This window comes from Terrapene carolina, unplaced genomic scaffold (genome assembly GCF_002925995.2).
Source record: "Terrapene carolina triunguis isolate 2854851 unplaced genomic scaffold, T_m_triunguis-2.0 Scaffold926, whole genome shotgun sequence".
In the NCBI taxonomy this organism is placed as follows: Eukaryota; Metazoa; Chordata; order Testudines; family Emydidae; genus Terrapene; species Terrapene triunguis.
Genome location: NW_020665277.1, coordinates 154,414 through 166,022, shown reverse-complemented (window position 1 = coordinate 166,022; position 11,609 = coordinate 154,414). Strand labels below are relative to the sequence as shown.

General features: G+C 43.9%; 1 protein-coding gene across 1 annotated transcript in view; it reads right to left on the bottom strand.

Moving 5' to 3' along the window:
- Window positions 1–11,609, bottom strand: part of LOC113408162 (complement receptor type 2) — a 128,072-nt gene that overhangs the window by 59,074 nt on the left and 57,389 nt on the right. Inside the window, exon 6 of the mRNA XM_029913822.1 lies at window positions 3,401–3,595. Within this exon, the coding sequence (XP_029769682.1) occupies window positions 3,401–3,595 (195 nt within the window). The remainder of the gene's footprint in view (window positions 1–3,400; window positions 3,596–11,609) is intronic.

Sequence of the window (11,609 nt, the reverse complement as noted above, 5' to 3'; positions counted from 1 at the left end):
GTGTGTGTGTGTGTGTGTGTGTGTGTGTGTGTGTGTGTGTGTGTGTGGGTGTGTGTGTGTGTGTGTGTGTGTGTGTGTGTGTGTGTGTGTGTGTGTGTGTGTGTGTGTGTGTGTGTGTGTGTGTGTAAGTAAGTAAAAGTCTGGCCGGGGTAGATAGGCTGTTGCCAATTGAGAATCTCCCCCAAGAACACTATTCTTTGCACCGGAGAAAGGATAGATTCACTCTTGGTCATCAAGAGGCCCAAGATGTCAAAGAGCAACTGGATCTGTCTTAGGTTGTCTGAAATAGCCTCAAAATCAACCAATTGTCTAAATACAGCAATATCTGGACATCGATTCTCCTGAGGCAGGCCAATGCATGCATGCAACTGCTATGCATTTTGTAAAGATCCTGGGGGCTGAAGACAGGCCAAAAGGGAGGACTGTGAAAAACTGGTAGTGTTTGCCTCCAACTATAAATGTGAGGAATCTGCTTTGACCAGTGTGGCTAGACAAATGGAACAGATATCCTGTAAGTTAAAAGCAACGTACTAGTCAGGATCTAGGGGAAGCATGCTGGAAGCCAGGAAACAGTGTGAAACTTCATTTTCTTTATGAAGTTGTTCAGCTTTCACAGATCTAAGACAGGCTCTCTCTTCACCTGCTTCCATAGCCATGCCTGTGAAAAGATCAAGACTACGTCCTCAAAGGAGTGGGAGAGACTCAAGACTCCTATACATTGAAGGCAAGCCATGAAAACCTGGGATTGAGAGGTGAGAAGGAATAATCAGTTGGCCATGGTGGTGCGGTAACAGGAGCAGTCACTGGAGACAGAGCGAGACCAGTGCCTGCGCCCCAGTACCTACGGAGGAATTGGAAGCTAGCAGAGTAATGGTGGTCTCTCCATTGATCAGACCTAGGCAAATATTGCCAGGGCCAATTGTACCAGAGATGGTATCAAGGCCAGTGCCCAGGCAAGTATTGAGGATAGGACCGGTGCAGCAACCTGCACAGGAGTCTGGAGGAACAGAGAATCTGGCACCAACTAGCACAGATCTTAAGCTGCAGCATATGCGTCTAATGTCTTTGGTACCAACAATGCTGATTGAACCGCTGGGAGCAGCCGTGCCAATGTGGAGGTGATTCCCAGTCCAAAATAGTAGATGTGTTGATCTCAACAGCACAGTGGTTGGTACTGGAGTCACCAACTCTCTGGGCTGTAGGTCTCATAACAGTACCAGGGAACTTTGAGCCAGGGCAGATTGCAAAGGACTCATCATAAGGAAGTCCAGCAACCTCACCTCTACATCTTTGGGTCCTCTTTTTGAAGGCCCTACATATCTGGCACTTTTCTCTGATATGACCCCCTCCCAGTCACTTCAAGTGCTGGGAAGGTGAATAACTAACAGGTATTGCTACCCTGCCAATGCAACAGTGCATAAAACTGGGTGACTTCTGCATGCTAACATTCCACTTCTGAGCAACTGCCTGGATGAGCAACCAAGAAAAGGTTTAAGAAAATAATCCTAACAGGTCAGTGAGTGCTACAAATTCATTTAGAGGAAAAATCCCATGTGCAGAGCTCACTGGAGACTGACTACTCACCATAGGCAGTGAGAAATAGCTGATGGGAGCTAGGGCAGCTTGGTAGGGGAATGAGGCAGCTCAGGGCACATGCACGGCTCCAATGGGTACCATTTCCTTGTTGTTCGAATGCATTACTAACCTCAGGTGGGAGCTGCTAAACCTCTCCTGAATGCTTCACCCTATGGGCCCTCATGAGGAAAGTTACACATGCTCACAGCTCAGGACAGCTAATAAGCTGTTTCAAGTGCATTTGAGAAGAGGATGCAAGGAAGGGTATAAGAATAAATAGGTTGTGCTCTAAAACCTGAGGGAGAACACTGCTTATAGTAGCGATTGTGAATGACAAAATTCCAGAACTTAGAGATGAAATGTACTGTGTGAAATTCACACTTCCGTTTTCAGTCTTGTAGAAACTACATGCTAAATGTCTGGAAGATTTAAATAGCCAAAAGTTCTTCCAACACACCAGAAGTATCTTTTGTTCCTCCTGGAGGGGAAGTTGTAGGTGTAGTAGGTGTTATGCCTATGGAAAAAAAGGGACACAGACACTCAAACTTGACATCATTCTAACATGGCTACTCAAAAGCAATAAGCTTCCTAAACATTAGCAAATAAAAGACTCAACACAACTGCTTATACTTATGTAGACAGGTGGGCAAAGATGGAACCCATGAATTGTTAGCTTCACATTTAACTGAACTGCTACCATTCAGAGTGTAGCCAGAATCGCATTCAAATATTACGGTGTTTCCATATGAATAGTCAGGTACAAACCCAGATTGCTTTTTCCCCCATTTTTGACTTCAGGCTCTGGACACCTGACCACTGAAAAATTAAAAGTACCAGCATAAGAACGTTTTGAATAGGAAGCAGTTAGAGGAACGAAGAAAAAGCCTCGATACTTGACTACAGCAGATATGAAAATGTATTTTGAAATAAAGTTACACAACTTTCAATCTTTCCCTTTAAAAAGATGTTAGTCATACAGTTGGGTACTGTGCTATATGTAGACTATCAGGGCCATCTCTTCCCTCCCCCCCACCCCTTCCAGTGAACTGCATCAGTAATTTGGGTCAAGCTATAAGTGATCTACATACAATGACATTCTGGAACTGAACTTCCCTGTTTTTGGGGGAGTTAATATTAAGTAGCGAGGTGACCAACCTGCCTAATGCTTCTGAAAAAGCCTCCATCCCAGCCGTTAGGCTGAGTAACTCAGCAAGAATAAAACCAAGTGGTTGCAGCTGCTTGAGTACCAAGTACATAAATGCATTGTTAGCTAAATGCAATAGTGTGTGTGAGCACTGCCGTTGCCCAAATGAGGATTGTACAATGACCTTTATTTTCCCCTCCTAAGAACTTTATGGCTGTGGTATGAACTCACAGAGGCCTGAGCCTTCACTGCCAAGGAGCCCTCCCAGAGAGTTCTGAAAAATATGGTTTCTAAACAATACTGCTTGTAAGGCTCTCTCTCTCCTTCCTCTTTAGCACCGAGTAGTAGGGCACTGGCATAAAAGCAAAACCTTGGTTTAAGAGTTTATCTCCACCTAAAATCAACTGTTTGTGACATGAGAATTAACTGCAATCTGGGAACACTGAAGAGAGACAAAAAATACAGGATGGATTACAGGCAAAACTGTTTCCAGGAATGATTTATGAAGTGTCCGTTATTCTTTAGTTTTCCAACAGTAACTAGTTTTCATGATACGTATTTAGGGGGACTAAGCATTAACTGAATTTCCTCAGGTTTATGGGTTTACTTAGCAATCAAAATATAGCTTTTCCTGGGAGGAGATAGTAGAATAAGAAGGGGATAAAAACAGATGCTACTAACCTTTGCATTCAGGGGCAGGCCCACTCCACTCTCCATTGACATTATCTTTCGTTGTACAATGAATGGAGGCCTCTCCAATAAGAGAGAAGCCCTGGTCACATTTGTAAGTTACTGCTGAGCCATAGAGAAACTGTTGTTCACTCTGACCAGTATGGGATCCATGGGTGATATCAGGAGGTGGACGACAAGGTATTGCTGAAGCAAAGAATGTCAACATGAAAATTAAAGTTTACATTGAAGGTGAACTGAAGGGAGGCTTCACTAAAAGTTGTCTCGGATCCCTTCCAAAAGCTATGTAGCCATTTGGAAGGGTACTTAACATTGCATTTTAACATTTGAAGCAAGACCCCTTTCAGATTCTGAAGGTTTTTCTGCTTTTAGGCTTGACCCAACCCAGTACATCCATTGCTCAAGGAGGATGCTCCATAAAACACCAGCTCTGGAAGATGACCTTACCAGAGCGTGCCCCTTCCCAACGTTAGCCTCAGGGAGCCAGAACCTCTTCCCCGCCATCTCTAGAGGTAGTGTTGTTCCACCAGCAAAAAACTAAGTTAGGACATTTCTGGTAGCAGCAGCTGATTCCAGACTGGACCATCAGCAGCATGATTGACAGACCAAGCCCAGAAAGCATCCAAGAGATCAAATTAAGGTAGAGGCAATTTAATTGTGATTTACTCCCAAAGAGCCTCAGATTTTAAGTAGATAGTCAGATTTAGGAAGGGTAAAAACTTTTTGAAGTCATTATCATGCCTTTTACTTAGGGCTTGGCTACACTTGCAGATGTAGAGCGCCAGGAATTAACCCAGCCCTTAGAGACAGCAGCAGGGAAAGCGCTGCCATGTGTTCACACTGTCGGGTGCAAGCGCAGTAGAGTGACCACATTAGCAGCTCTTGCAACGCCAGAGAGAGCAGTGCATTGTGGTAGCTATCCCAGTGTGAAAGTGGATGCAGCATGCTTTTCAAATGTGCGGGAGGGGGGAGTGTGACAGGGAGTGTGTTTTGTGTATGTGGAGGGAGAGACTGTTTTGGGGGACAGAGAGTGTGTCAGCATGCTGTCTTGTAAGTTCAGACAGCGGCAAGGGGAAGGAGGAAAACCCGGACATCAGCCCCCACCCACCCACCCCCTCCCTCCCTCCCTCCCTCCCTCCAACACACACACACACACGCCTCCACAGCAGGAGCATTCCTCAGTAATGGTTTGCTTTGTGTCCTGGAGCAAATAAGCATGCCAGCTGTCAGAAATGGAGCTTTGAAAGGGGATATCCACATGCCTGCAGCTGAATTCAAAACAACGAACAGAGTGGCCACTTGACTTCAAGGGATTATGGGATGCTTCCGGAGGCCAATCACAGCGCAGTAATGCAACATGTCCTCCATACTGACACCCTGGCGTTTCAGCCAGGGCACAGCAAGCTCTATGCTTCTCGTGGAGATGGATTACCAGAGGTGCTCCAACTGCGGAGTCCAGGTGCTCTAAGTGCCTTGCCAATGTGGACACCTCAGGAGTGAGGGCGCCCGAGGCTGATTTAATGCGCTCTAACTTGCAAGCGTAGACAAGGTTTTTGTGAACAACAGGATTACACCATGGTGAACCACAGTATAATTTCATTCCTCCCTGCAACTCAACTGTCATTTGGATTAAATGCCAAAGTAAGAACAGACTCCTCTGAAGCACCAGCTATGTTGCATCATCTCCAGATGTGAAGTATGCCTTGTGAGGTATCTGAAAATTTATAGTTTACTGGTCAATGTTGTCCCGATAAAATGCATGGCAACAGTGTATGTCAAGTTATAAGATTTCCCTGTATAATGTTAACTCATGTTGCAAACCACAACACAAGTTGGCAAACAGCTCTGTCTCAAATGAATGTGTGCTCTGCTTAATTTGCATTTAAGTAGTAAGCAGTCATCAGGCAGGAAGAAAAAACAAACTCCAAAAAAAGTGAGGAAAAGCAGCAGGAAAGATCTTTCCCTATAGACTTTTTGTGAGCTGGGAATGTTTTCCAAGGGACAGGACTGACACTATAAAAAAGGAGGGACAAACTCCCAGACACCCCTCCTCCCTCTCACTCTGGCCACCAAATCACTGCACTAGAAGAGACAAAGGAAGCTGCCACTAAGCTGAAGAAGGGGTCCTCACCTAAGAAGTTTGTTCAGTAAGACTGCCTAGAGCATGTGGTAAATGCAAAATAAAACTTAACATAGTTCGTTAACTTGGGCACCAGTTGTGTTTTATCTTGACTTATCTTGTAACCATTTTGGATTTATGCCTCATTCCTTGCTTTCACTTTAAAATCTCTTTGTAGTTAATAAACTGGTTTGATCTAATCCAGTGTGTTTAAATTGAAGTGTCTGTGAAACTCTATTTGGGTAACAAAGTGTGTGCATATTATTTCTATTGAAGAAATACAGACTTTAAATGAATTTGTATTGCCCAGCCCTCTCTCGGACAATACAAGACATACTTCTCTGGCGGGGAAAAAAACAAAACAAATACTAGGAGTATGTTGGGGTCACCCTGCAGTATAACCCAGGCTGGTGAGAGCCAAGGTATGGCTGGCTGAGACATAGCCTCCAATGTGCAGGTCACTCCCAGCTACCTGTGAACAGTCCAGACTGGAGGCTACAGCAGCAAAGCATTTTAACGGGCACCCTGGTTAGAGGGCACGGGTGACAGATTCTCAGTAGTCTGGATGATACATTGAGTATACCACTGCTAGTAATGGTACAAACCTGTTACTAAATGGAGATGGTAGAACAATTATAATGCAGGAAAGGCAGAAGTGTTCAGTAAATTTCCCCCTTTTGTATTTGGAAAGAAGCATGACAACATAGTCTCATCAGAAGAGTCTGATGAAGTACTTTCAGGTCTATTAGTAATTAAAGAGAAAGTTAAACTACATCTGCTGCTAGGGATAAACATTGTTAAACCAAACCCTTGGGATAACTTGCACCCAAGCGTCCTAAAAAGTTGGCCAAGGAGCTCTCTAGCCCACTGATTAACTTCTACTAAATCTTAGAGTACCAGGACATTCAAGTAGAATGGAAGAGCACTGATCTTGTGCCAGTATTCAAAAAAGGGAAAGCAGAATGACCTAGGTAACTATACACTAGTTAACATGACCTCACTCACAGGCATAATAATTTAAAGGTATTGTGGGATTCATCAATTCCAAGGGCAAATCTATTCTGACCTCTTGAGCAGTGTAGGGAAAATTTTCCCAATTCATAAGAAATTAAGAACAGAAATATAATTCATACCAATCAATATGGTTTTATGGAAAAAAATCAGGTTTGATAAGCCTGACCTTTTCTTGGAAGTTACAAATTTGTTTGATAAATGTAACTGATGTAATATACCTAGACTTTTGTAAGCTGTTGGACTTAAGTACCACAAATTAACACTTCAGTATCAATAGAGCACAAGTAAAATGGACTAAGAATTGGCTGAGAGGGTGAGGTAATATCTTTTATTGAACCAACTTCTGTTGGTGAGACACTTTCAACCTTACACAGAGCTCTTCTTCAGGTTTGGAATACATTTCCCAGACCAAGAGTGGTGCGTAAGCTTGTCTCTCTCAGCAACAGAAGTTGGTCCAATAAATGATATTATCTCACCCACTTTGCTTCTGTAATATCCTGGGACTGACATTGCTACACCACCACTGCATACAAGAACTGGCTAATGGACATCTCAAAGGGCAGTCATCAGTGGGAATCATTATCAAACAAACACGTTTCTAGTAGGATTCTGCAGGGATTGGTACTAGACCTGATGCTATTCAACATTTTAATCCGTTATCTGGAAGTAAACAAAATCACTCCTGATAAAATTCGCAGATGACACAAAGATTGGGGGAGTGATAAATGAGGACAGGGCAGTCCTACAAAGCAATCTGGATCCCCTGGGTCTGTTCAAACAAAATGCATTCTTGTATCGTATAATGGAAAATTATATACCTAGGCACAAGAAATGCAGGCCGTTCCTAGAGAACGGGGAAACTATATCCTGGGAAGCAGCAAGTCTGAAAAGGACCGAGGTGACAGCAGACAATCAACTGAACATGAGCTCCCAGTGGGATCCTAGGGCAAAAAGGGCTAATGTGATCCTTGATGTATTAACAGGGGAGCAGGAATAGGGAGGTGATAGCAATGTATACAGCACTGCTGAGACCCACACTGGAATACTATACCCAGTTGTGGTGTCCACATTTTCAAAATGATGTTGAAAAACTGGAGATGGTGCAGAGAAGAGCCACAAAAACGTATTCATGGGCCTGAGAAAATGCCGTACAGTGAGAGATTTAAAGAGCTCAGTCTGTTTAGCTTGTCAAGAGAGACTGTGAGGCGACTTGATTACAGCGTCTAAGGACCTTCACAAGGAGAAGATACGAGGTACTAAAGGGCTCTTTTATCTAGCAGAGAAAAGCAGAACAAAAACCAGGAACTGGAAAGTGAAGCCAGACAAATTCAAAATGGAAATAAGGCAAAAGTGTTTAATAGTGAGGGTGACTAACCATGGGCACAAATGGAAATGGCAGATTCTCAGTCTCTGCAAGTCTACAAATCAGGACTGGCTGTCCTTCTAGAAGATATGCTTTAGTCAAAAACAAGTTTTTGGGCTCAGTAAAGGAATAACTTGGTGAAATGTAAGTAGCCTGTGATGTAACAATCCCTTCTAGCATTAAAGTCTATGACGCAGCAGACTATTCACATGAGCAATATAAAGCACATTTGTGTTTGCCGGACCAGGTTCTAAGTGTTTCATCCTTTTTTGAATCCTACCATGTTCCTTGCCTCCATTTTGTGGCAGTACGTTCTACAGGCTTGTTATGCATTTTGTAAATATTTGTTATTAATTTTCTTCGTACATGAATCCTGATTTTAGACAGTTAAGAACTGCGTGTTCCTCAGTCAAGCTCAGTGGAAGAAATTTTCTTTGCCCCTACAAGTTATTTGTGATGCTTTTTCCCCCGCAGTAGACTTATTCCCACGAAGAATGAACTGTATCAAAAATTCACCATATCTCTATGGAGTTCAATATAGATATACTGTAGCCATGCAAAGATAAAAAGTGCTAACTTTATGACTGTACTGGGGAAAAAAATTCTCAATGCAGACAAGGCATGTAAAAATTGTGACCTATTTACTAAGGCCTGATCGATTCAGCAAAACAAGTCCCGCTGAAGTCACTGGAACTTAAGGCACTAAGCGTTTTGCTGAATCAGGGCCTATATAAAGTATTTTCTCAAGCCAGCAGGCTAGAGTAGGTGAGTCTAAGTCTATTCAAGAAAGTCTCATCAGTATTCAATACGACAAATTAAATCATAATTTAAAAACATATGCACAAGGAGGCAGAGTTAAGGTTCATCAGTATCCAATTGTATATCTCTTTACTAGTTACTGTAGTATTGCATTACTAGGGACTTCTGCATGGTATATAGCATATATAGTCTTGAGATGAGGAAACTTGCAAAAATGAAGCCAAGAGAAGTATTCGCTAAGTTTTGTTACGAATTAGTATTTTGACCAAGTTTGTAACACATTATTCAATACTGGGGCTACTTTTAGTACAGTGAATTCAGTATGGCTAAATTCTACAATTCGTTATCAGGGATAGAAGAACTAAAATTTTTCAAAAAAGACAGACACTTACCACAAAGTGTTTCACTTTATTGCAGTACTTGTGATGCTCCCTATACTATCAACTGGAAATACTATGAACACAATTAATTTAACCACACCAAGCTGTAGTTGTCCAGTGTTCTGTGGCACCCACTTTAATGAAGTTAAAAGATGTGACATGGTAAGAACCAAGATCATTAGGGAAACTAAAGAGGGTTAAAGCTTAGATGTCCTTTATTTTATACCTCCATTTAAAGCTGACCAGCGTAGGTAGAGTATCAAATTCCAGTAACTTCACTGGTATGCACTGAATGCCTCCCAGTCACAGGACCATTATGTGGACAATAGGGTTTCTGGTAGAGAAGAACTGCACTATTCTTAAGTTTAGATCTATTATTACATAACAAGATGTTGATGTTCTAGAAAGGCAGGTATTCAGCACAAGGCCTAAAAACCAGGAAGAAATGTGGTAAACCTATTCCTCAATAGGATTAAGAGGAGAGTATTCAGCACAGAAGGCTGAAGTTACTGGAATTTTGTATTTTAGCTGCTCTTAAAGCAGCCTACAAAGACAGGGAAGCATTCTGCCTTTTTTTCCCCTTTTTTTAAATACACAGTCAACTACAAATATAACAAAGAACTGTCCAAAATGTATTTAGAAAGTGTTTATGGATACCAGTGTTGAACTGTCAACCACTTACCCAATAGAAGAGAGATTCCTAATTGTGTCAAGATAGCTTGCACATCAATTGAAATGGAAAAGCAACAAAGACACTCACCTACACAAAACTCAGGGTCTACTGACCATGTTGAATTTGCAAGACATGTAACAAAAGGAGACTTTCCAGAGCCCAACATGTATCCTTGGCGACAGGAGTATTTCAGTTTGGTCCCAACAGGATAGGAATTGTTCACTGCCCCAGGCAGCTCAGCAAAACTCAATCTTGGAGGAGAATCACAAGTGCCTAGCAATAGAGACAAACAAGGAAGGGAAAAAGTTAACTATGAAAGATATTCAGTAGTCTGTTGTAACAGAATACTCCTTTCCGAGACACCACAAATGATTTTATTGGAGACAATTTGGATGTACTTGTCTTCATTACAGCCTTGAAGCTAGTTTACTGAATGAGCTTGATACAGAACTGCAGTACATTAAAATTTTACATTTACCATGTATACATCACCCTGAGCATCAGGGCCGGCTCCAAGTTTTTTGCCGCTTCAAGCAAAAAAATTTTCCCACGCCCCCCGGCCCCACCCCAACTCCGCCCCTTCCCCGCCCCATTCCAACCCCTTCCCCAAATCCCCGGCCTCGCCTCCTCCCCCGGGTGCGCCACATTTCCCTTCCTACCCCTCTCTCCCAGGCTGGGAGGGAGAAGCGGAGCAGCGGCGTGCTCGGGGGAGGAGGCGGAGGTGAGCTGGGGGGCGGGGGAGCGGTTCCTCTGCCCTCCCCAGGGTTACTTCCTGCGTCCCTCCCCACGCCCCCCACCGCGGCAGCTCACCTCTGCTCAGGGCCAGCTCCCGGCACCCGAAGAAAAAAAAGAAAAAAAGGGAGCCGGAGTGCCACCCCTTGGGGAGTGCCGCCCCAAGCACATGCTTGGAAAGCTGGTGCCTAGAGCCGGCCCTGCTGAGCATGTGTGGTAACGTAAGGCAAGTACATTGTGCAAAACAAGACATTGCTCCACCCACAGGGCTCATGATCTAACGCAGCACAGGCTCAGAGAGACTGTTGCAACCATACAGAGCGACATGAAAGACGACGACGCACAGGGCAAAGGAGACCAAGATAGCAAGCTATAGAAGAGTACATGAAACATGTATGGTTTAGAACACATGAAAACAGCTGGTGGAAAGCTCTCTCTGACAGCTGATTTTCATATTTCTTATGCAATGCATGGAAACTGTATGACAGGCATGAGGACAAGTGCCAATGAGAAGCAAAGTCGGGAAAGTAACTGAAATACTTCCTGATGTTCTGTATTGTATTTTCGAAGGGGCAACCGATCCTGGATGCTAATACCTTAACTGTATCACTGAATTTATTAACCTTAATTTGGGATACTGCAATTTATGTACTATATGGACCTTATGACTTTCAAACCAAATTTTGTACTTTTGGATAATTTAAGCGATATACCCAGATGTACAGACACTATTCATAATCTGTGTATCAGATCATTTTAACATTAGCTTTAATAAAAATTTTAAAATCCCGGCCCCCCGCCCCACTCAGCCCCCCCACCCACCGCTCTCCCCTGCGGGGGCAGGTGGCAGAGGCTTGGTCCTGCAGCAGCCAAGCTTCCCCCCTCCCCCGTTTCTTTCCACAGAGTGGTGCATTCCGGCCCCTCCTCCTCCCCCTCCCTCTCCCTCTCCCTGCCGCCGATGGCCTTTGCGAGGGGGAGGGGGAGCGGAGCAGAGCTGAGCGGCAGCGTGTTCGCTGCTCCTTAGAGGAGGCAGAGACGAGGTAGGTACGGGGCCTTGGGGAAGGGGGTAGAACAGGGCATATCCCTCCCAGCCCCCTGCCATGAGCCACAGGGGGCTGGGAGCACCCCCACGAGCTGAGCACCCCAGCCTTCTGCCCTGC